The sequence below is a fragment of the Vespula pensylvanica genome, chromosome 21, assembly GCF_014466175.1.
Source record: "Vespula pensylvanica isolate Volc-1 chromosome 21, ASM1446617v1, whole genome shotgun sequence".
Classification (NCBI taxonomy): Eukaryota; Metazoa; Arthropoda; class Insecta; order Hymenoptera; family Vespidae; genus Vespula; species Vespula pensylvanica.
In genome coordinates, this window is record NC_057705.1 from 2,098,909 (window position 1) to 2,126,346 (window position 27,438).

At 29.0% G+C, this 27,438-nt stretch overlaps 2 protein-coding genes across 6 annotated transcripts in view; one reads left to right on the forward strand and one right to left on the reverse strand.

Moving 5' to 3' along the window:
* The window catches only part of LOC122636307 (midasin), a 107,626-nt gene that overhangs the window by 36,624 nt on the left and 43,564 nt on the right, over positions 1 to 27,438 (forward strand). The gene's annotated exons all lie outside the window — the stretch shown is intronic.
* LOC122636311 overlaps positions 1 to 27,438 on the reverse strand; it is a 56,513-nt gene that overhangs the window by 25,562 nt on the left and 3,513 nt on the right. For 3 of the 5 annotated variants that reach the window (XM_043827401.1, XM_043827402.1, XM_043827398.1), the window contains exon 1: positions 199 to 640. The exons of the other annotated variants lie outside the window; for them this stretch is intronic. In XM_043827401.1, the coding sequence (XP_043683336.1) occupies positions 199 to 208 (10 nt within the window). In that variant the 5' untranslated portion in view covers positions 209 to 640. Of the gene's footprint in view, positions 1 to 198; positions 641 to 27,438 lie in introns of those variants that run through there. 5 annotated transcript variants of the gene reach the window in all.

The window sequence follows — 27,438 nt, forward strand, 5'->3', positions numbered from 1 at the left end:
GTTCAAAGTCAAAGTCGAATATATAAAAATTATAATAAGACAAAAATTATTTCCATAACGAGTAGTTATAAATTCGATCATTTAACGATATTTAATTGGAAAATTATCTATCTATCTATAATTAAAGAAATAATATCATTTTAACGAGCATCTTTCCGATCGATGAATTCTTTCTCGTAATTGTACGTTTATACTTACCAGCGGCCATTTCTTCAAAAGATCCCACGTCGTATGTCTCTTTCCTTTTTTGTTTTTTTTTTCTTTTTCTTTTCTCTTTTTTCCTTTTCTATCCGAATAGACTTTACCCTCGGTATGTTGTTCCCTTTTTGTCCCCTTTTCGCACCTTTTCGTTCACGTCTCGAGATGCTTTGCTCCTAATTGGCTCGACTCTTCTTACACCGAGGATAGAGAACGTTTAAACGAATGAAACGTGGGGCCTTACGATCGATCGAGACCGTTCTCGTCGAAGAAAATAAAGTATCATCCTTTTGATGTTCCCTGCCAACTCTGACTTTTGTAAGGTCTTCGTCCTTGCCCTTCGTATCGTCCCTTCGATCTTTGAACTTTATCCATCGCACATGTCTTTCTCTCACTTTAGCCTTCTTTTGTACGTTTCTTTTCTTTTCTTTTCTCTTTTCTCTTTTCTTGCTTTTTCCTTTTCCTTTTCTCCTTTCTTTCTTCTTCTTCTTCTTCTTTTTCCCCTTTTTCCCCGAACGTTTTCTAAAGTTAACAAGAACGAGAGAAACGTAAACTTAGGTTATTATTTTTTTCTTTCTTGTTCTTTTTTTTTGTTTTATTTTTTCTTTCTTTCTTTCTTTCTTTCTTTCTTTCTTTCTTTCTTGCTTTTTTCACGTTTATCGAAATTAAAAATTGTTCTTCAGTCGATTGGAATGTAATGTTCAATTTTTTATCGTAGTTCATACTTTCTCTATTCTTTTTTTCTTTTTCTTTTCTATTTTCTTTTTTTTTTAAATAACGAATATTAAGAAATAACAAACTAAAATTAATAACAACGTTAAATCATATTCTTTTATTTCCTTTACATTTTCTCTTTTTTCTTTTTCTCTTTTAAATGTTAATAATTGACCGCGAACCAATCAAAATGTCTTGGATAAAAATTCAATCAATTTCGTTCGTAGTTTCTGTTCGTTCTTTTTTTTTTTTATGAGCGAATCTCTATTTTCACAAGAAGCAAGAGAAATTCTTTATTTTTTTTTTCTCGATCAGCAAAAAATTACTCGTTCAATTTGAAGAAAAGGACAAACACTTATTTTGTGTCCGACATGTGCATTGGTCGATTCGTCACGATGAGGCGACCTTTAGGATACCACGGATAAGAGTCACGAGGGAAAACTCGAGAGTATTGGAAAGAGAGAAGAGAGAGAAAGAAAAAGAAAAAGAAAGAAAGAAAGAATAAAAGTCAGACAATTCTCTGGCAATTCCTGTCTACGACAAAGTGTAGAAAATAAGGCGTATTCTTGGCCCTCTTTGGCTTACGAAGTATGTCACCGACGATTTACGTTTATTCGTTGTCCTCGTATATATAAGATCGTCGAATAATATCAAAATTAAAATTTTTCTTCAAAAGAATATTTAACAAGCAAGAAACAAATATTTTAATATTAATCTTTAACATTAAATAAGATATTGATAAGATATAGATAGAAGAATTTCAAGTTAATCTGCCGTTAAATTATCTTGGAATACCTCTAACATAATCCAATCGAATGAATCGAATGATCCTCTTAAGTTTTAGAAAAAGGTAATAGCTATGAAAGATATGTCATAGATATGAAAAGAGTCGATCGGACTCGGCTATGATTGGAACAAAATTGTTTTTTCCAATAGCACGTAGGATCGAGAGGAAAATTAAAGAAAAAAAAAAAAAAGGAAGAAAGAAAGAAAGAAAGAAAGAAAGAAAGGAAGAAAGAAAGAAAAAGATAGAAAAGAAATGTAAAAAGAAAGAATAATAATAAGAAAAAAGAATATTAATAATAAAGAAAATAAAAAAAAATAAAGACAACCCTTTCAAAAAAAAAAAAAAAAAAAAAACAAAAGTAAAATAAAAAAGAAAAGAAAAGAAAAGGATAAAAAATGAGTCACTTTAACCGAAGGAGAAACTCGTCGTTCTTTTAGTTCACTAGAAGAAGAAGGACAAGAAGAACAAGGAGCTTCTTCGATCGGCGCCCGTTGGTCTCTTCGAGCACGAATTTACCCTGCACTTTTTATCTTCTTTCTCTCTCTCTCTCTCTCTCTCTCTTTCAATCTATCTATCTATCTCTTTCTCTCCAACATCCCATTCGCCATTTTCGTATACTCTAGAAGAAAGAAAAAGAAACGCTCCAAGAGATCCTTTTGACGTCCCTTTTCCCTTTGAAACTTTCCCAAATGAAATTGCACAAGTTCGGCTGCATTTTAAAACGGTAAAACCTTTCTCTTCCGCACGATACGTTCAATGTTATCCATTAGAATTGTTTCCTGTTGTTTTGTTTTGTTTTGTTTTTTTTTTTGATGGGTTCTTTTTTTCACACCACCGTTAAACACAAATATTCGTCGATACGTTTCTCTCGTTCTTTTTATTTATTTATTTACTTATTTATTTATGTATTTATTTATTTTCAACTACCTCCACCATTAAACTGTCTAATTTCGTTAACAATTTTAATAGAAAAGATTCCTTTTCTTTTTCCTTTTTTTTTTTTTTTTTTTTTTAAATTATAGTTCGTTCTGTTCTAGTTCATGAACATTTTTTCGTGAATTGCCAAATGATAATGATTATTTATGATACTTCGATATAGCGTCGCTTGTTTTAATTTAACTGTTTGTTTTTTTTTTTTATTTTTTTTTTTTTTTATAAAGCGAGACATCGATTTTCTGAAAAATTCGATGAAAACTTTTTCGTTAATTGACCCCCCATAACGTCGTATTGATTTTTAAATTCACTTGTTAGTAATATCTTTATTTTCTTTTCTTTTTAATTTAATTTCTTTTCATTTTACAGCTACACGATTAATATTCACATTATACACGATTAGTTATATAGTATAGTATATAGTAGTATATAGTGTAACAAATACTATATTATTGTTATACTATTATACTAAATTTACTAAATTAGTATAACAAAATATATCAGTTACATCGTTTATATCAGTATTGCAGTACTTCGTATAAACAGTTACATGATTATTTATTAAATTATTATGTTTGTATAACTAATACTACAAGTTTCACGAGTATATAATCTTTTTTTATAGACACGATAAAAAATTGGGTTATAGAGGGTCAATATGTCAAAGTTCATTGTCGCGTTTAAAATCACCCGCTATTAAAATTTCGAAGCCCGTGTATCGTTGTATTTTTCTACTTTATCGATGATTATAAAAAAGAAGAAGAAGAAGAAGAAAAAAGAAAAATTATTATTTACGATATTTAATAATCATATCTTCAAAATTTATCTGTTTTAATACGAACTTCTCGATAAGTCGAAGAAAGATTTCTTGTTGATGAGAGATCAAAAAATTCGTTCTTAAAAAATTCATTGTTAATTTCTAAGCTCGAATATCTTCATACTTTTTTTGCTTTCTTTTTTTTCTGAGGAATAACAAAAAAGAAAAGAAAATTGATTAACAAATGAAAGTTAAATAATAATAAAATAAATAAAATTATGATTAACTAAAGAAGATTTAATAATTATATTTCAAAGTTTTCTTCTTTCACTTTTTTCTTCTTTCTTTTTTCTTTTCGGATTCGATCAGAACGATTCCTCGAATATATCGACAAAAATTCGTGTAATTTATTCTAACTTATCTTCGATATGTTTTATGTGTCCCCGACAGAGCGTTATAAATTTAATCCGATCACGGAGAAAAGTAAGATAATCTCTTTCGAAGATAAAATAAAATGGCACGATAAGTACAGCTACTTATCAGGAGAGCTTTTTTCACTGCTATTTAGGGCAATTTGTTAGTCGTACTAAGCGTTATTCTTAAGGGTACACTCGAACGGATGCTGCATTTACATTATTTTATATTTAAAAGCTAAATCGATTTAGCGATTATTCGATTCCTAGATTGAGAAAGCGAATTCTTCAATTAACGTTGGTACCTTAGTAAACACGTTCGTTTCAAACATAGTTAATTATTCTTCTCTGTGTGAGAAGACCAGGTGTTTCAATTATTTTTTACTAGCAAACATTTTCTTCATTCTCTTTTGAATCCATTGAGAGTAACATATTCCATTCTTACATTTAATAATAAATGTATCTTTCTCTTTCTCTCTCTCTTTCTTTCTTTTTATATTTCTTTCTTTCTTTCTTGTTTACATTTGCATCGTATAAAGCTTAACAAAATACCTTTCGTTATTTTTTTGTTAACCCTTAAATGCATTTCGTTACAAAATTATAGAGTTTTTGTATGTGTTTATATATATATATATATATATATATATATATATATATATGTATGTATATAGTTTACTGTATATATAGAGTGAGTCGAAAATATCTAGGTCATTTTAAATATCGATTACTCTTTTTCGAGACTTTTTAGACCGATCTTTTTCTTTTCAGAAGCTATAAAACTAGAGGTTTAACTTACTAAGCTACAGTACTAACTGCAAGTCTAAGAAGTCTCGAAAAAGAGTAATTGATTTTTAAAATCGCTTAAAAACTTTTTATCCCAGTCTAAAAAGCGTTATGTGAAACAATTTGTTTTTATTAAAATTTTTTTTTATATTTCTTTTTTATAATATTTGATTTGGTATTTGATGTTTTTAAACAAATAAATCGTGTATTGATCGGTGGTTAATCTCGTCGAATATAAATAAAAAGAAATAACTACGTGAGTATTTTAAGTACGTGAAATTATGCGGATATTCTTTTTCCTTCTTCTTTCTTTCTTTCTTTTCTTTTTGTACGTGACGTGATTTCGTTGCCATGAATTTTCCATAATTACAATTTGGAAGTATTACATTATATCGTACAATTAATTCTGGCAAAATGCCCTTCTAGATAATTCCGTTTATAATGATCATTTTCAAACCATTGTCTCTCTATTCATTATATCTATATCTATATCTATATTTATATTTATATCTATATCTATATCTCTCTCTGTATATATGTGTGCGTGCGTGTATATATATATATATATATATATATATATATATATATATAATCATAAGAGATTATTACATATCTCAATTAATTTTCACCTCTTTCGATCTTTAATTGCACGCTCATAGTTATTACATTTATATATATATATATATATATATATATATATATATAATTTTATAACTTCCTTTCGATTTATCGAATTTATTTTATATTAAAATATATTTATTATCAAAAATAAATTAATACATAATATATATATATTTATTTATTTATTAGGTATACCTAATACTTAAATTTTGAAAATATTTTAATCGCTATGATCTAAAAAAAAAAAAAAAACTTCTCAATATAATCGAACTCTCGTCGAGTTGAAATGTATACTAAAATTTTATCAAGTTTGATATCCGAACGAGTGCAACCGGAATGCATAAATCGATCAAAAGGTCGATCGAACGATCGATCGATTGACCAATTGATCGATCGATCAATCGATCGATCGATCGAATGATCATATTCGAAAACATACGTGCTTAGTATTCCAAACTAGAACAGCGTTATCCTAATATTTACGAGCGAGAACTTTATCGCCAAGTTATCGCGACGTGCATACACAAATACATACATATAGATGCATATCAAATACATATATACGTATATACACACTACGATACGTTCAACCGTAGCTATCATTTTTTTCGTTTTGGCTTTTCCTATCTCCGTGTAAATATTAGAAAATCGTTATTAGCTTACGTTATCATCTATTTGCTATGATCTTTTTAACAAAACATGAAATCGTGCGAATCATATAAATCGTTTAAATATTAATATATCAAGTGTGTTCAAGTTCGTATTGATATAAACTGAAACGATATTAAATTTTATTCGTTCGTTTAACAAAAAAATATTACTTCGTTAACAAATATTCCGGAAAGATTTAATAATCAATTTTTCTTTTCGTTTTTTATCATCCAGAAAAGAATGAACATTTTACAATTTCTCAGATACATTTGATATATCGCCAATTCGATGTAATTTCTTTTATAAACACCAAGTAAAATTGTAAACAAATTTTACGAATTCTTAAAGCAGCGTAATTTCTCGTTACGTCTATAAGCATTTATAATAATATGATCAACTCGATGTACCTCTGATTATTTTTTCTTAGTGTATAAAAAAAAAAAAAAAAAAAAGAAAAAAATAATAAGAAAAGGAAGTTATCGAAAATAAAAATAGAAAAAAATAAAGGAATTGTTATCGTTAACAATTTCTTACAGATATCTGGAACTATGTATGTGTGTATATACGTACGTATGTATGTATATACGTTACATATGTATATCTTGAATAAACATCATCGATAATTCGATTGACGATAGTAATGGCGATGTGATCGGTCAAATATGGAGAGAGAGAGAGAGAGAGGGTGAGAGAGAGGGGAGAGAAAGAGAAAGAGAAAGAGTGAGAGAGGGAGAGAGTGAGAGTAAGAGGGAGAGAGAGAAAGAGTGAGAGAGAGAGAGAGAGAGAGAGAGAGAGAGAGAGAGAGAGAGAGAGAGAGAGAGAGAGAGAGAGATGGAAGGCTTCGGCTTCGCACATCGAGCGTTAACAGATCGACTCTTGGGTTGGTTGTTCGTGAATCAGGGGCCTAGTTATCTGTGTCCTTTGTAGAAGCAAAGCTCGATATAGTGTACGCGTATATTATGATCGATCGATTTCGTTATCGCTCGTCAACCGTTACGTCATCTCCCTTCGTCAGCTGTCACCAATGTGAAAGCACGGACACCGCTAATAAGCGTTCCGTTAATTACTCTCCCCTAAACTTCTTAATCGCCTTTATTCCAAGTCTATTTTTTCTTTTACTAGTAATATAAACTAATCGTTAATTTCACGAAAGATTGGCTCGATCGTTAATAAAGCTTGCAAATCTATTATAATAATTTCACTAATAACGATTTCACGAATTTTTATAACTTCCATCGTAGTTCTTTCTTTCGATTAGAAATCTTTGCTTTAAATTTATTTTTCTTTATGGCAGTAATATAAACTAATCGTTAATGAAGCTTGCAAATCTACGTGAAGAATGATTTCACGAATTTTTATGATTTTCAAGCGTAATTCTTTTTTTTTTTTTTCGATTAGAAGTCTTTGTTCCGAATCTATTTTTTTTTTGTTTCTTTTTTTTTTTTTATTAGTAATATAAAGTAATCGTTGATTTGAAGAAGAATTGATTTTATTGTTAGTAAAGCTTGTAAATTAATATTGATTATACGAATTTTTACGACTTTGATTATAATTATATTCAAAGGACGTATTATTTCCTCACTAATATATATTACTGTATCCTATCGTCGATAATAATAGATATAGATATATACACATGTATATATATATATATGTGTGTGTATATATATACACGTATGTATGTATGTATGTATGTATGTATGTATGTATGTATGTATGTATGTATGTACGTTGTTTCATAGGATATTATTCGTGTCCATTCATGTTCTATAATACCTAAACAATTCGCAATTTCTAAAAGCCTCTCGGTCAACCACACGATCGACCTGATAGAATATCGATCTGGCTTTGACGTGATCAAATTTATATGTACGTTGTCTGTAATTCATTGGATTAATTTTCATTCAATGTCAATTAGAAAATCGATCATTGTTATTTTCCTTCTTTCTTTCAAACGAAAAAAAAAAAGAGAGAGAGAGAGAAAATATATTTTATCCACAATTATTCTCTTACACATTTTTTCTTTTTTTTTTTTTTTTTTTTTTTCTCTCTAAACATTCCCCATTTTCGTTTAACTTTCTTAGAGGGTATGGTAATTAAGAAAAAAAGAAAAAGAAATGGAGAAAAAAATAGAGAAGAAAAGATATAGAAGACCAGAGAGTTTCTTCTAAGAAAGTAAATGAAGAAAAAAAAAGAAAAAGACGAAGAAGAAAAAAGAAAAAGAGGGGGGTAGTAGAAGCTTTGCTAGTTTCGAAGTAAACGACGACAGGATCCTTCAGCAACAGCATTCTCCAACGAGAAAATCACTTCTCGTCTTTCAGCTCACCCGATAAATGAGATCTCGCGCATCTCAAGAGCTTAAACCTCACTCGACACTACCCTTCTAATCTACCGTGTAAACGTATCGTCATAACGGGCCAACTTACTCTCATAATCCATGGTATTAATTTCTCTAATTACACTCGAAAGAAGCCTTTTATACGAAACCGGAAACGTAGCGACTATTTACTTAGTTTCTCTTGTTTCTTGGTAAATATAAATCCGAGTTTATTACATTACAAAGCACAACAATACACGTATACATAATTGTAATCGTGTAAGATGATAGAATTATTGAAATCGTCGAGGATTTCATTATTTTTGATATATATATATATATATATATATATATATATATATATATATATATCAAAATACATCTCTGTGTGTTTGTGTGCGTGTCGAATTGTCGATAATATAAATATATCGGGTGAATCGGATAAAATACGATGTATACGTGTGTTACGTGCTTTTCGATGACAGAAATAAATTTTTTCAAAGGAATATGTTTTGTTCGAGTTGATCGATACGTGCTTTCTCGTTCATAGTGAATAAAATATATATGAAATATTGGGTATTTTATTATTATTATTATTATTATTATTATTATTATATATTTGTTTGAATACGTGTTTAATATAAAATTGAAGATTTATTCGCAGTTATCGTTCGACGATATATAATATGCATGGATATATGAATCACGTAAAATTCGATGTACGTGAATTGAATTCTTAGTTTCGACGATGGAAATAAATTTTTTAGAAAGAACATGTTTGATTCCGTAAAGATCAATACGAACGTTCGTTCGTAGTGAATGGAATTTTAAAAAAAAGTTTTTCGAGTGTTTTATACTTGCCTAGATTTGTTTGAATAAGTGTCTAATGGAAATACGAACATTTATTCTTGATATAAAAAATTTCGAATGTTTCGAATGTAATTTTACATCACCTTTACAAATTTGTTTTGCACAAAAATTGAATTTCATTTTAAACAATTTGTAATGTCAATCATATCCAAAAAAACAAAAAGAAGTCTAATCCTCTAATCCGTTCATCGAATTAGTTTCTCTCAATCAAACATATTTTTTTAAATATCTACTTTTTTTTTTTTTTAATACATTATTCTTTCGTATTATCAAAGTATTAGTTTTTTTTTTTTTTTGACATATTATCAAGAGTATTATTATTTTTATCAAAAAAAAAAAAAAAAAAAAAAAAATATCTCTTAATTTATCAAAAATAATAGACGTATGAGCAGACTTCTGTGTGTAAAAGGAAAAAAAAAGCTATATGTAAAAACAAAAAAGAGAAAGAAAAAGCAAATAAAAAATATAGAGAACAAAAGATGAGAAAAGTTCTTTTTTTTTTTTTCCTTTTTTTTATGAAAAGGACTATCCGAAGCATCGAAAAAAAAAGTATCAATGCCTACTACTGACTCTTTGAATATGTTTGACAAGCGAGAAACACATTTCGCATTCGTTTCTTTTTCGTCCAGTTGGTACGTTTTATATGATTCTACGTCCGAGATCGTTGTTGGTGCGTTAAACAACTGGAGAATAACGTGAAAAACTGAGCATGTTGAAGGTGGTTTTCCCTAGTGAGGATTGTCGCGGCACTGGCTCACGAAACGAAAATTAATACGCGGCACAAACGAATCCTTCTCTTGTTTTACCTTCCTTTTTTTTTTTCTTTTTTACGACGCACTTTTATCCTACACTTCGTTTTAATCCCGCGTTACAGTCGGTGTAAAAGGAAGAATAGAAGAAAAAAAAAAAAGAAAATAAAATAAAGTAAAATACAATTTTTTTTTTTTAAATAAAAAAGAATAACAAAATAAATAAGTAAATAAAAACGAAACGAAAGGAAAAACGTAAAATAATGAAATCGACACAGAAGAGAGGAGAAATGAAATTTCATGAGTTAACATTTTCTTTTTTTTTCTTTCTTTCTTTTTCTCTTTTCCTTTCTCTCTCTCTCTCTCTCTCTCTCTCTCTTTCTCTCTCTCTCTCTCTCTACTATTTTTGTTGTTTAATTTAGAAGAAAAAAAAAAAAACAATTATTGTCCGACATCATCACGCGTGGACGTAATTGGATTGCAAAAGGAGCGAATAATGTTAACGAAACAAAAATTAATCGATCATTTTCGAAAGCTTTTTAGGCTCGTGATTATTGTGGCCACGTTTATAGATTTGAGAAAAAGTGAGAAGTTAATTAAAAATTTCTCGGAAAAGAATAATTGATTCTTCTTTTCTTCTCTTTTCTTTTCTTTTCTATTTTTTGTTCTTTTTACGTTTGTTTGCTTGTTTTTTTTTAATCATCAACGAACTTTTGGCACAACTCGTACACTTTTTAAGTAGTACAACTCGACGATATCATATCAGCGTAGTAATTATATTACGGTGATAAGTAGGAAATAGTTAAACGAATTGTTATGTACTATTGTAGTATATGAAACGATATAACTACTTCAGAGCAACGTAATAATACTATCCTAAATGTCCAGTCGAGAATATTTATTAAATTCCGCAAGTACCTCTCGTAATCGTAATAAATTTTATTGACTATAGTGAAAACTCGTTTTGGAGTTAATGTAATTTTGAAGTTCGTTCTCTCAGATATTCTAGAAAATTTTCGATTACGGTGTGTGTGTGTGTGTGTGCCTGTATATGCATGCGCGCATCTCAAATAATATGATACAATAAATGAGAACGAATAATTCTCCTCGGCGTTGTAAGACAAAAAAGAAAAATTTGGGAATTTAATTATCCAATTAATTGATACACTTTTAAATTGATACTATTAACACAAAAAAAAGTGAGAGAAAAAGAGAGAGAGAGAGAGAGAGAGAGAGAGAATAATCGTTTCAATGAAGATTTGCTATATAATTATCCTTTATTTGCAAAAAAAAAAGAAAAAAAGAAAAAAAGAAAAAACAAAACAAAAAAAAAGAAAATCGAAAGAATCAAAACTACAAAATAATATTGATATTCGTAATTGTTTAATAGATTCATTCAAAAAAGAAAAAAGAAAGACACCGTTAAAGAATTCGATCCATTTACCACTATCATTCGCATAAATTTTACAATATTATAACTCCGCGTAGAAACCATAACGAGAAAAAAAAGATAAATAAATAAAAATATAGTTATATATAAAAAAAAAAAAAAGAAGACCAAGGAGCTTTCGTTGAAAGCATTCAGGTTAGTTATTAACGCCCTTTCAACGTGCGAATTGGAACCATTCGCAACGATCGAATCTGTCGATATTCCAATATTTTGTTGCACCAGACCGTAATTATCGTCGCTGGCATTCGTTCCGTATGTTTCTTTGTCATTACCTGCGGTTACCTGGACGTCTATCTCAAGGTTAAAACGTTATTGGAGATTTATCATTCGTGAAAAACAAAGAATTATTCAAACGTCACGCAATAATCGAAACGTATTCGTTAAATAACGATAAGCATTTGTTCAAGAAGCCAAAATTAAAATAAAAAAAAAAAAAAAAGAAAGAAGAAGAAGAAGAAGAAGAAGAAGAAGAAAAATATCGACTTCTTTATTTAATTATTTATTTTTTTGATTTTATTAGATTTGAATACGATCGATGAAAGCTTACTGGCGAACTTTCTACAAAGGATTTAATAAGGATTTATTAAAATCTGTCGTGTAATAATCAAGACGTATTCGTATTATATAAATAATAATACACATTTGTGTTCAAGAATTTTGAAGAAAGGAGAAAAAGGAAAAAGGAAAACAGAATTATCAATTTCATTAGATTTAAATCCGGTTGAAAGCTTATCCATGAGCTTTACAAGACGTTAGAGAAACTTCCTGTGTTATATCCATCTGGAATAGTTTGCACGAAATGATTCTACGAGTGGTTAATTCCTACGCGACTGTTAAAGGACGTAACAGTAGGTACTTGTTAATACATTACTTGGCAAGCTTGCCAAGGTTATATTTGTCTTCGAAATTGTCGAATTTCTGGGCTAATACAAGAGACATCATTTCGTTAATACAAAGATAAACAAAAAGAATATATATATTATTATTATTATTATATTATAGAAATATATCAAATATAATGAATTGTTCGTCTAGGGAGTTTTTTTTTTTTTTTTTAACAACGAGAAAATTTAACAATCGACGTGATAAACGATTTAACAGTAGATACTTGTTAATAAATTACTTGGCAAGTTTGTCAAAGTTATGCTTGTTCACGTAATTGTCCAATTTCTAAGCTAACAAAGGAGAAGCAATCTCGTTTATACAAACATAAACAAGAATAATCTACAGATTATATCATAGAAATATATGAAATATAATAAATTGTTCGTCTAAGGATTTCTTTTCCTTCTAAAAGCAACGAAAAAGAGAAAGTTTAACGATCGACGAGATAAACGATTTAACAGTAGATACTTGTTGATAAATTACTTGGCAAGTTTATCGAAATTACGCTTGTCCACGAAAAATTATCAAATTTCTAATAAAAGAGAAGTAATCTCGTTATCGCGTTTATACAAAGGACAAGCAAGAAGAATCTACATATATTCTTACATTGTCAAATATAATAAATTGTCTGTCTGGATTATATTTCTGTCTCTCTCTCTCTCTCTCTTTAATTTTTTCTTCTCTGTTTTTTTTTCTTGTTTGCTTTTGTGTAAAAGCAACGAGAAAATTTAACAATCGACACTGGCTAGTTAAGTTATTCGCATCGTGTCCAAACACGTAACGTAAAGCAATAACATTTTCCATTTCTCTCATGTCGGTATGAAAATAAACCAATAGCCGATACCTACGATATTTATCTGTTTTATTTAACGAGCCCGTATCCGAAAGCAAATAAAGTTTAATTAGTTACTCCAAGCTCGATCATACGACGTAATTCGATATTCCTATTATCGATCATCGTCATCGTCATCGTTATCATTATTATCATCGTCGTCGTCGTCGTCGTCATCATCATCATCATCATCAGCATTGTCGTGGTCGTCGTAAACGTCATTTATCAAAATGAATGTCAAATATCTTTTCTCCCTTTTTTCTTTTTTCTTTATTATTTTTTTTTCTTTTCTTTTTTTCGGACCTAAATATGTCAATTCTCCCTGAACGTTTGTTTATCACCATTGAATCGTTCATGCAGGATATTTGCTCTTGGTAATTAGCGTGCTAAAGAATGGGGAATGTGTTTTTTTTTTTTTCTATTTCTTTTTCTCTCTCTCTCTCTCTCTCTCTCTCTTTCTTTTTTATGAAAGGAATCTAGAGTGCGATACAGCAGGGGCCAAAAATTCCTAGATTGGCCAAAACTTTTCAACCTATATTAAAAATCAATTACTCTTTTTTAAAACAATAAAAATGCATTGATTTTTATAATATAAAAATCCGATTAAAATCCTAAAATGTTTTAGACATCGATCGATTGATCGATCATTATAATCATTTAAAAACTTTTCCATCCTATAGTTATATGATTAACGAAACAATTTTTTCTTCTTAGTATACTTTAAACTTTCGTTGAATGAAAGAGAAAAAGAGAATCGTTGGTATTTTCTTGAAAATTTTACTACGTTTTAGAGTTCCCTGTCCTAGATCGAGTGATACATGTTTGATAGCTTCAAAAACAGATGTATTCTTTACGATCGAAAGAATAAATCTAAAATATTCTAAGAGTAAAATCTACGTTTTTTCTTTTTCGTATTAGATTTTGTAGATTACTAGTTTATTAGTTAGTATTGATCGTATTTCATTTTATTTTATTTTTTTATTCTGTCTTTTTCTCTTTCTCTACCTATCTATCTATCTATCTATTTATCTATCTATCTCTTTTAAACGTCAATTGATTATAGAAAAATTATTGACTGCGTTGATTGGTCGAACACTCGTATATTACTGCTCGTGTTCTGTAAAATAAAAAGAAGAAAGGAAAAAAAAAACTATTGTATATATTTTTAACGAGATTTATACATTCGTTAAATTCTATCTCTTTTATTAAAAATACGATAATTAATAATGCTTATTGTTAAATATAATGTGTTGAGAAAAAAGATTGTTAATCGTATCTCGTATTAATATTTTATCCTCGTGAAATTTTAACTATTTGAAGCACGTGTTATTTATTTATTTTCATTTTTGTTTTCTTGCTTGCTTCTGAAAATAATCCTGTTATTAAATCTGTTACGAATAAATGAAGATTGATCGAAATTTACGTGAGAACTTTATTATATGTTTAAATTTAACTAGTCTCTCTCGTTATATGCATAAATCATTAGGTTACTCGTTCTTCTTAGGACATTTAAAAACTTTTCGAGATCAGTCATGTTTTCTTACCTAAGAAGATTTTATTCATTCCGAGTAAATGATAATGTTTTTTCAAATTATCTTTTTTTTTTATGATGAATAATAAATCCTTATTATTTTCAACAACAATTACATTTACCGTTTATTTGTCAATGCAATTATATTCTATCAAATTATCATCCTTTCTTTTTTTTTTCTTTATATTAAAAAATAAATATTTGCTTTTTATTATACTCTGTAAATTTATAGAATGACATTATTACTTTCTCGTTATCATTATAAATAAATTAATAAATATATATATATATATATTTCTATATATGTATATTCAATAATTCAGTTTACATTGTCTTTAAAAAAAAAAAAAAAAAAAAAATAAGATAAAAGAGCGATCTTACAAGTGAAATTATTTAAGATCTATCGTGAGGGTAAATCAGGGAAACGATTAGGTCGGGTTAACTAGAATTCGAAGGTGAAACACAGCACCGGTGCAACTTTCCCACGCGAAGTGGAATTGTTAGAAGGAGGGACGAATATATACATAGGGAAATATACATGAGAGACATTCTATTATTTTCAACAACAATAAGAAAACATCATCGGATATCTTGATTATTCTATTCGACGTCGAATGAAACGATTTCATAGCGATATTGCGTAAAGAAAAATAAACTGTTCTCTTTTTCTACTACATATGTATATATGTATATATTCTATTATATATGTATATACATATATATATATATATATATATACAGTCAAATGGAAAACATCAAACTTTCCGAATATTTCTATTCATTTCTTTCAAAAGTTGGAACAATTGGTTCATAGTACACTTAAAAAAAATATATGCATGTATACATACATATATATACATATATGTATGTATGTATGTATGTATGTATGTATGTATGTATGTATGTATGTATGTATGTATGTATGTATGTATGTATGTATATACATGTATATATAAAAAGAAAAAGAACAGAAAGAAGACCATTTCAAAAAGCTTATAAAAAAATTGCTTATCTGTAGCAGCCTTGTACGGTTATTATTATTTCTCGAGAAAACTCTTTTTTCCACCCTCTGACATTCTTTTTCGTTTTCTTCTTCTATTCTCTTTTTTTCTCTCTTTCTCTCTCTCTCTCTCTCTCTCTCTCTCTTTTTCCCTTTTTTCCCCCCTCCTTTCTTTATCAGACTAAATTCTCGCGTATTTTTCTGCATTGCGTGCCTATTTTTCTCTCTTTTTCATTTTTGTTTTTTTTTTTTTTTATTTATTTTTTTGGGAGCTTTTCTGCTACGTAGGATTTATCGATGGGGGAGAGACCGATGTGAGAAGGGTTGATTTAGAATAAAAATCTATCCGAAAGAGACTTTTTTGTTTTCTGATGAAAATATTCATTCACAAGCTTCGAAGATAAATATGTTTTATATAGATAATATTTTTCCGAGAGAAAAGTAATTAGATATCTGACAATGTAATCGTTATACTAATGATTTGTAATAAATTTCTATCCGATAGATACACTCGTATAGAATAAAACAGAAATAATAACAGCAGAAATAAACATAATAACAATGATGATAATAATAAGAAATAATAATAACAGAAATTAAAAGATTTTTCAACAATTAGTTATCTGAAATTTGATCGATATACTTATTTCATATATAATCATAATCAAACGATATTATATATCCATGTACATGTTACAAAATAATTTAATCTTAAATCTTACATTACGTTAATTTTATCTTGTACCATTATAACCAAAAGTTTAGGTTTAAATACATTATTCAAAAGAAAAAAGAGAGATAGAAAAAAAAGAGAAAAGAAGAAGAAGAAGAAGAAAAAACCATTAGATAACCTTTATCGAACGATCCTCTACAAACTTTTTTAAATTGAAAAGAGAACAAAAAAAAAAAGAGAAGAAAGAAAAAAATGAAAGAAAAAAGAATGAAGAGAAGGTATTACACCGGAGATGTCTTTTCCTTTTCTTTTTTTTTTTCTTTCTCTTTTTAAAAGCTTCAGAGAAATTATACGATCTTAACGGTTCTCTAACAATCGTCTAACCATTCTATTCGCTGAACGTTGTCGTTTGTCAGACTCGGTAGCGAGAAACGGAAACGAGGGCGGAGATGGTGAATTCGCTTCAACGTGCGATTGTCCGCTGGTAAACGGCGTCCATCGCAATACAATCGTATATCATGACCGGCGAGGATATAAATTCAAAAGGGCGAGGGAAAACCAAAACGTGGAGGGGTGGTAAACGTGGTTGGGGTCGAGTAAGGACTAATCGATTGAAATATCTCGTTTCTTCGTATTTCGAAATCGAAAAGCGAGAGATCTTTCAATTAAACGTTGTTAATCTTTTATCTCCACCCAACCAACCCCTATTTTCGATTCAAAACATCGCCATAAACATGAAGTTTTATTCGTCTTTTTTTTTTTATTGTAATTTTTATTTATCTCTTTTTATTTTTATTTTTTTGTTCTCTTGAATCATTGATACGAATTCGTAGATCGGATTGATCGATCAAGGGTTCTTACGTGATTTATGTAAACTAATTTCTTTCTATTTTTCTTTTTCCCTTCGGATTTGTGTAAACCTATTAGTAAGTCTACTTTTATCAAAGTTATGAAATTAAAAACGAGCCTCATCGAAGTTTCATTGATCGAAAGAAATTATTCGGTTAATATTACACGTGATCTAGATAATTTCGGCGCGACGTTTTACTTAATATCGTTAGATATCGTCGTTTTATAAGTATACTAAGATAATATTCAAGGGATGAAAGAAATGATAAAAAGTCGAACGAGAATTACGATCTTTAATATATATATATATATATATATATATATATATATATATTTATACATTAAAAAAAAAAAGAAAAAAAAAATCTAGAAGACTTTGAAGACGTACTCGTCAATCTTTCTTTCTTTTTTTTACTTTCTTCTTCTTTTTTCCTTTTAAGTTCAAAATAACGTCGGGAAATACGAAGAAAATATTTCTTTTTCACGATATTTTTCGTTATGCACCGCACGAAAGTACTTAATGCTTTTGGATTATCGTTTGGTGAAGGACACAATGAGATTCAGAGATGAAGGAGAGAGGTTGAACGAGGGTGGTTGGTTGAGTGTTGGTGGATAGATGGATGGGTGGGTGAATGGGTGGTTGGTAGCAAGGGGACGTGAGAATAAGGGGAGAAGAGAAAGGTTGGAAAACACTTGGAAACGCGGAAACGTGGAAACGGAATAAAAGGACTCGTCTGATCCTAGCTTCGAACAGTTCTCGGATTCACTTTCTCTCTCTCTCTCTCTCTCTTTCTCTCTCTCTCTGTCTGTCTGTCTGTCTCTGTCTCTTTCTCTCCTTACTCTTTGTTTCCTTCTTTATACATACGTAGCTACATTGTATCTCGTGAAGCGCGAATTTAGATATATTTCCGTATCTACGAACAACCGTCTCACTAAGGCATCAAAATAAAAGCGTTTCCGTGACCGTTTTATTGGCAAAAAGAACGGTTATCATGGAGATCCTCAACCCACTTTAACGCGCTCGTTTTAGACACGAGCTTTGATGGAGTGCTCCCAAGTGCCATTTCGAATTTTCGCCGAATATGCGATATCTCTGTGTATTCCGATACCCTTTCGTAATTTAATTAGAATCATATGGTTTATTACTTCTTTTGTCTTTATTTTTATTTTTATTTTTGTTTTTTGTTTTTGTTTTCACGTCTGTATTAATTTCGAAAAGAATTAAATTTTCTAGTGTGAGTAAGAGAGAGAAAGATAGAGAGAACAAGAGAGAGAGAGAGAGAGAGAGAGAGAGAGAGAGAGAGAGAAAATTGTTGAAACGATAAAGGACTACATTTCGATGTTTCTTATTTCAAAATGAAAATTTCTTTACGATCAGATTACCTAACGATTATTACTTCTTTTATTTCTTTATTTTGTATTCTATTCTACTACTAAGCCGTGGAGAAATTAAATTTTCACGTGGGAACAACAGAAAGAAAGAATGAGAAAGAGAGAAAGAAGGAAAAAAAATAGAAATAGAAATATAGATAGAGAAGGAGGATAGATAAAATTAGTTTTGGAACAATGTACACGACTGTGCCTCTCGGCATCATTTTTTTTTTCTTCCTCTTTTAAGACGAACAATTTTTAAACGTGGATACTATTCGGTAGTTTAATTAATATACGTTCACTATTAATTAAACTATTTCTTCCATTTTTTATTTTTATTTATTTTGTTTTCCTTTCTTTTCTTTCTTCTTTTTTTTTTTTTTTGTTTATTCTTTTTTGTATGCCTATATTACTTTTCAACAAAAATTAAATTTTCGTGTGCGGAAAAGAGAAACAGAGAGAGAAATAGAGAGATATACGTTCCTTACTTTATATATATATATATATATATATATATATATATATATATATCACTTTTCAACAAAAATTAAATTTTCACGTACGAGAAAAGAAATGCATAGACGAATAAATAGATAAATGAATAGAACGATAGAATTGATCTTGGAACGATAAACGACCTTGCATTTCGATCTTTCTTATCTCAAAGTGTAAAGTTTTGAAACGTAGCGAGGTCTGTTCTTTCTGTACTCGACAGTAATGGAGAAAAGGGGCGGAGGAAAAAAGGGTGGTGGAAAATTGTACTTTCGTCGGCCCGAGTTCCAAGTTTAAAACGCGGCGCTTATGTGTGCGGACGTAATTTGTCAGATCGTATTTACTTTTCTCTCTCTTTTTCTTTCTCTCTCTCTCTCTCTCTCTCTCTCTCTCTCTCTATCTATCTCTATTTCTATCTCTATCTCTATCCTGCCTCATTTCCTTTTCTTTCTGTTTTCTGGAGAAATGCTTGAGCGAAAGGACATTTTTCTTTTCTACTTTTCGTCTTCCTTAAATGTCATTAGATCGTAATTCGATATCTCTTTCTTTTCCTATTATTCGAAATCATATTGCTATCGATTGTCTTTCATTTCGTTATCTATCTATATATATATATATATATATATATATATATATATATAGATATAGATATAGATATAGAGGGTAACGAACGACCCTTTCCCCTATGATATAACCAATCAAAAAAGCTCATCTGTCAGATTTTATTATTATAGTTCGATATACATATATATAGCTCTCTTATTCAGTTCCTATAAAATCGAATTGGAGAATTTTCTAGTTATCTATGTTGAATAATATGTTACACATATTATTTGTCAATTTGATTTCAGATTAAGAGAGAGAGAAAGAGAGAAATGCAATGACGAATTTAACAACTTTCAAATGTGTCCATAGGGGTTTACGCAAGTTTTTGTTGTTAAAATAAATCAATTATACGTAATAAATCATATTTTAATTTTACAATTCTTCGTGCGAATGTTCAAATTAGAGAAATAGTACCATACAAATTTGATTATTTCATTACGAATATAGAAAGAAAAGTTTGATATATATATGTGTGTGTGTATGTGTGTATGTGTATTTAAAACAGGAGATATTAAATTAAATTGTGTTAATTATGTAATATAAATTAATATCATTATGCGAGAGTTCTCTATCTTATGGGACTTGAGGTGATTGACTTAATCACTTGTGCGTATAAATCCAACATATGTATATAAATATACGTATGTACACATAGAGAGAACAAGTAGTTTTTATTTAACTAAAGTTATTATGACATGAGTGTTTCGAGTATTGCCATAATCGAGAACTTTAAATCCACTCGATGCTTCTCACTTCGGAAATGAAGAAAAAATATTTCATGTGGAAAATTTGTATTATTTTTTTCTAACTCTCTTATTGTTCGTCGGTGCAGAAGTAGAGATTAAAATCAATTGAAGCATTGTGTGCAATTTTTTTTCTTTATTATTATTATTATTATTATTATTATTATTAATTTTTCATTAATTTAATATTATTAACGATATATTTATTAATATTCACACGAACATGGACAATAGCAAGAGAGTGTACGTACCTATGGATTTTGCTTGTGTAATATATTTTTGGACAGTTTGAAATTTATCGTCGAAAACGTGTATACATAGTGGGAATCCGATTAAAGTGAAACAAAATTGCTGGTAGAAAATAGCACGTAGGGGTCCCAGTGAGAGATAAAAGTTTTAATTAAGTACAAGATCCGTCAAATACACGTGCTCGGACACACGAGTTCTTTCTGTCTCTTTCTTTCTCTCTCTATTTCTCTCTTGTTCTCTCCCTCTATGACTTTGAGTTTAATCATTCGCGTTTTGTATGTCTGTGTACGAGTGTATCTCTGTGTTCGAGAAATACGTATATAGATACGTCTAATGGACAGGAGTTAATTTTATCAAGTATTCAAGAAAAACTTCCCTCCTGTAAATAATCAGTGCTTTTATTAGTTCAGTCACGTTTCCATCGTATTATTTATTTCTCTTTTTCATCGTTTTTATTTCTTTATTTAGTTTTTCTTTTATTTTTCTTTTTTTTTTTTATATTAAACTGGATAACGATCTTAGACTTATCATCTTTTTTTTTTTTTTTAATCTGAAGAAAAAATTAGTTTAAAAAATCTCGTAAAAGGATAATCGATATTTTTAAAATAACAAGCTTTATTAACTGATGTATGCATGTATGTAAGTATGTATCACTGTGTACATATCTGTATTAAAATATTCAATATTATAATTAATTAGCATAAAACATTTCTATCTATTGGAACGCCATTAACATATTTTATTCTGTATATATTTTTCCAACGAAACATTATGAATGTACACACACACACACACACACACACACACACACACACACACACACAAATATTTTCAATTTATGATCTTTAAAGTTCCATGTTATTTCTAACGGAATTACTTTCTTCGTTTTTAATTTTTGATAGGACATGTATACCTACGTATTATCCATTTACGAGATAACAAGATGATCGTAATTATCTTTTTTTCACAAACTCTATCTCCGAAGATAATTACGCGGATATTAAGGATGGAAATCGTTCTACGTCCATTTAACTTAACTTTTAATAAAAGAAAAAAGACAGAGAAAGAAAAACTTTTCTCTCTCACTTTCTCTCTTCAACGATCGTTAAAATTGCCTTCAAATTCCAATACAATATTATACATATTTATAAACAATAATATATATAATATATATTGCTCGTAAAAAAACATGAATCGTAAAAAAAAAATAATTATACGGATTATTTTCTTAATAATAAAACATTCGCTGATATCGAATGTTTCATCAAAGCTGTCGTAAAATTGCGTGTGTGTGTGTGTCTATATATATCGTATAGACACATCGAAGTTGGTCGATCATGATCGTGTTTATTACATGAAATACAGTTTAGAGCAATTACTGAGAACTCCGGATATTCGGATATATTAGTACTCGGGATTTTATCTTGAGATATAGAAAATTATTAGAGTTCTATTTGACCCACCGGATATTTGAATACTCAAAATGATTAAAAGGAACAAGAATAAAGAATGTAATTCTGACAGATTTCTAATCATAGTTATATATTATACGCGTTATCATGAATTATCATGATGTTCGTTTTATCAGTGATATACCAATCACCATTAATCATAATAGAGTCGTTTAATGCAAAAGTGATGTAAGCCTAGTTTTTTCTTTCTCCTTTCCATTTTTTCTTTTTCTCTCTTTTTTTTTTTTTTTTTTTTATACCAATTTGATTCAACGCCACGTCTCGAAAGTTTAACCTTCATCCTGTTTCCCGGAGTGAGTGGTATAACTCTCTAGGTTCATTAGTTCCTCGTTAGATATCTGAACAGTTAAGAACCTTTTTCATAGAATAGTTCGATATAAAAATGATTTACATTAAAGTGGAAATAATATTTAATAAAATGATTATGTAGTTTGATTTTTGTGAAAGAGAACAAAATTATTATTATTATATATATATATATTATAAATATTAATTATTAAATATTAATATATTATATTATAATATTAATACTTAAATATTAATACATTATTATTTTAAGACTTAACTTTACGATAGTTTACGTTAAATTAATATAATATACTTCGATATTATATTATACATTCCACAAAATTTTTACTTCATTCTTTTATTATCCAATGATAAATTTTCTTAACTTCTATCATTTTTGCATCAAACGATTATTATTATTAAATATGACAGGTTTTTTCTTTTTCTTTTTCTCTACGAATCGTTTGAAGATAGTATAATTTTTCTGAATAAACGTTTTTCATTAATAAAACGTCCAATCGAGGTAATACGTACACGAATAATTTTACGGTCTCAAGAACGATCACAATCGTTATTAATAATGATTATGTCAAACCCCATAGAAAGTATTTTATATTTCACGTTAAATAAAAATTATTATCGTTTTAAAATATGTATTTTTTTTTTTTTTTATATATATATATATTAAGGGCAATATCCTGATAGGACAATATCCCGGTAGAACGATATCCTGTCTCGAACACAGTCATAAAATTTTAATATCTTCCACTTGTAAATACTCGAATAAGACGGGTAGAAATATTCGATTAAAATAATACCCGGATGTATAGTCATTTAATCGTTTATTTTACAGAGTACGAAGTACTATCCGACGAATCAGTAATAAATCTACAATTTCAACATACTTTTATTTTTTATCGAGCTTTTATTTGTCACGAATAATTTTTAGTAGATACTTTAAGTTTTCGTTGGATATTTCATTCTTTTTCTTCTTTTTCTTTTCGTTTCTTTCTCTTTTCCGAACGACAAAAATTTCTTTTTCTCATTTTAACATTTAAAAAAAAAGTTGATATCTTTTTACGATGTGTACTTTTACGCGCGCGCCTCTGCATTTATTGTGTATGTGTATATGTGTTCAAAATTGCGACAACGTATGTACATATTTGTACGATACGTAAACGAGATTATACGACGTCGTTCATCACGTTCGACTAAATATGTATATGATTTACGTGCGATTAAAGCACCTCCGGTACGAGAGATGTTCCATTTTCTCGTTAGAATAAAATACTTGCAATTTCTGAATAAATTTATAACATAAAAAATAGGTTTACTCGGCTTCGTTTCACAAGAAACAACGACAACGACGTCGAAGTCGATTGAAAGTAAATTTAATTTAAAACGAAATCGACGCGTACGCCTACATAATTTCTTAAAACTTTATTTTTTCAACTTCTCAAAGAATTTTAATATAATCGATTTCTAATAAGGAATTTGATTGATGTAATTCGATTTAACTCATCGATGCGGAAACTAACATAATTAATAATTTCTTTAAGAAAGTTCGATCTTTTTTCATTTTATCAAAGTATGTTAATATAATTAATAATTTCTTTAAGAAATGTCAATCTTTTTCATCTTTTCAAAGTCTTAACATATCGATTAGCATTGATGCAGTTGATCGATCTAATTTGATTTAATCGATATATAAACTAACGTAATTAACAATTTGTTCGAAAGAATTCAATCTTTTTCGAGTTTTCGAAAAATCCAAATATAATCGATTTTCATTAAACGATAAACAGTAATAACAAAGTTAATCAGCAAAATTTAATTTAATGTTATTGATAATAACGTAATTATTAATATTAGAAAATTATTGACATTAATAATTGATATGTGAAATTAATATATTGGATGAGTCAAAAGTTTCTAGATTTGTGCTCTTATAATTTCAAAAAAAAAAAAAAAAGAAATAAATAAATAAATAAAATAAAGCAAGATTAATTTAAAAAGCTACGTTTTTTTAACAATCATCCAAAAACTTTTGACTCACTCTATGTTTGATAACACATCGTATATGGAATTCATAAAAATCTAAAGTGGTCTTAGTAAAAAATAGAAAAAAAGAGAGAAAAAAAATGAACTGAAGTTTCGTTTAATTTCGAAACGAGTTTATAAATAATATCGAAGTTTATAAAAAATTAAGTAAGAATAATTACATTTATATTTTCACGAGATTGCGTGATCTGGTTATCGTCATTTAGTTTGATTCTCTGCGTAACCAATCCCATGATTATTAATCCCATGTGGATGAAGGTTTCATGTACACAAGGGCTCGATCAAGTATGGAAATAGCAAATGCTTTCGATAACACGAGCGATTGATTATAATCCTTGCATGCCTCATTAACAATCATAATATTGCAATTTAGTATTTTGACAAATGACAGCTAGTTAAGCTGATTACTTATGAATGAAAAGTTGATCTATTTCTAAAAAAAAAATTTGGAGCGTATTTAGTGTACGAATTTCGAGAAAAAAAGAAAAAAAAAATAACAAGGAACAGAAAAACGTAACAAAAGTTCATTCGAGTCGATAACAACCGGAACGAAAGTTTCTCTCTCTCTCTCTTTTTTTTTTTTTTTATTTTATTTTTTGTACACAAATTGGTTGATTCAATTTTGTCAATTTCCAAGAAATCGTTGGGATCATCCGTTGTATTATTCTTCAGTTCGTAAAAAGGATAACAAATTTGTTCGCAATTAATCTTCAATTTTCTTGCAACCCACAACATAAATTATTCCTATTCTAATTCTAGACCGATAATGAGAACTGAAATGTCTCTATTTTCGATGAAATTTGTCGGTATTTAGTCACCAAATTTCGAGCAAGTTATAACAATCTCCTCCTCTATCCTGGAGTTAATAATAAGCACACAAATTTCTCTATTTTCGAAAGGAATTTAGTGGTATTTAGTCATTAAATTTCAAGCAAGCTATAGCAATCCTCAACTATTCCATTTTGAAGCTGATAACAAGAACAGAAATTTCTCTATTTTCCAAGAAATTTCTTGGTATTTAGTTCCGAAATATCAAGCAAACTATAGCAATCTCTCCATTCTGAAACTAGTAACAATAACAGAAATTTCTCTATTTTCTAAGAAATTTCTTGACTATTTTGTTCGCAAAATATCCAGCAAACTATAGCAATTCTCTAATTTATACTCAAACTCGTAATAACAAAAGCAGAAAATGTTCTTTTATTATTCCTACAAGAAAAACAAATTATTAACAAGTAGTATACAAATTTTCAAACTGTAACAATTGTCTGTTCTATTATCGAGGTGATAAAAAAGAAAAGAAAAGAAAAAGAAAATCATAATCCACACATTTTGAAATGGATCTTAATAATGATATACAATTTATTCGAACTTCTATAGAAAAAATAATAATCGTTAGTCAAGAAATTTTTATAAGATTGGAATTATATTGTAATTAAAGATTACAAAATAAAAAGAGAAAGCGAGTAAGCGAGCGAGCGAGACAAAGAGAGAGAGAGAGAGAGAGAGAGAGAGACAGAGAGGAGTGGAAATGAGAAGGATAATAAGTGAAAATGGTTGATGAAGTTGGAGACAGTTGTCCGTTGCGGCAAAGACAAACTCGTTGCTGATGGAAGTCACCGTAGTGGCTTCTCCTTCTATAGTAGTTTCGAAGGAAGCAGCACGAGTTCCACGGAAATTACAGCTGTGGTTTGGGAAACATCTCGCAGCGTATCGGCAGGTGATCGTTGTAACCAGGACACTGACAAGAGTGTACATACATAAACATAAAATACTATACGTGCAGATACCGTCATCCCACTCATACATTAACAAATATATACACACACCAATGATGAATCAACTAAAATCAGACAGTTCGAGTTTGGCAATACACGAAAAGACGTTTATCCTTGATCTAATCTAAACCTTAGTAAACCTTTCTCGGCTTTGATCCAAATCCGATTGCAATCCGATATAATGTGTAATTCCTTTTAACGAGCTCGTACATTACATCGATTTTATTCGAAATTATTTTTATACGAAATTATTATAAAGATTAACGTTGATCAATCGGATACTATATTGTTATAAAAAAGAAAAAAGCTATTTTTAATCAAATCTCTCAACGTCGAAATACAGAGTAATCTAAAGTTACTATTATTTCATGAGACAGAGATTAATAATAAAATGTAATGATTAGCTAATTGAAAAATATCATACTTCATAATTATCAAAGATTTAGCATCGTTTTGTTAATTAACATCTCGTTGTAATAACATTTAATCGTTATCATTATAAACTATCGTTATAATGCACAGAGAAGAGGTATCTTTGTTGTCGACACCAATAAATATTAACTTAAGACCTTGTCACGCCCGAAGCAAAATCCTTTCTACGCTCTAGTTCACGTTTATGCCATCTCCCTATATAATTTCTTTATAAGATCGTGTGAATTTTCAAATAACCGAGAACACTCGACGACTTCAATATCATTATAATGTTACGAAATATGTATATGTATATATATATATATATATATATATATATATATATATATATATAGACATACACACAAACACATTTACTATTTCGTTCAAGAAATTTTTCATCGAATAAAACCAACGACACCTAACATTTTTATTCTTTAAAATAAGCGAACCGTTCATTCCCACAAGTCGTTTCTCTTTCTTACGAAAGACAATAAAGAAGAGTGAGAAAAGATAATCGCTTCGTTTTATTAGAGAAAAAGATAGAGAGAGAGAGATAGAAATAGAGGAGGAGGAGGAGGAGAGGGAGAGAGAGAGAGAGAGAGAGAGAGAGAGAGAGAGAGAGAGAGAGAGAGAGAGAGAAAGGTAAAGGTAAAGTTAGAAGTTAAAGCAAAAAGGGGTTGAAACGTCTACCGTGTATAAACTTCCTTCAAAGTAACTGGTCATTAGATACCAAAAGGATCATCTCACTGTTGGATGAGTCCTTGTTACGTTATGTAAGTACATTATGCTCATGCTCCATCATTGTCTCTATGTGTTCTCTTTGGTGTTAGGAATATATACTTGTTAGAGGCTTTACGTTCAGCCTAACATTATTATTAACACATTATACATTGCTTTTAGATTTGATACATTATTTATGATAACTCTTATAGCTGTTCAATTTGTCAGAAT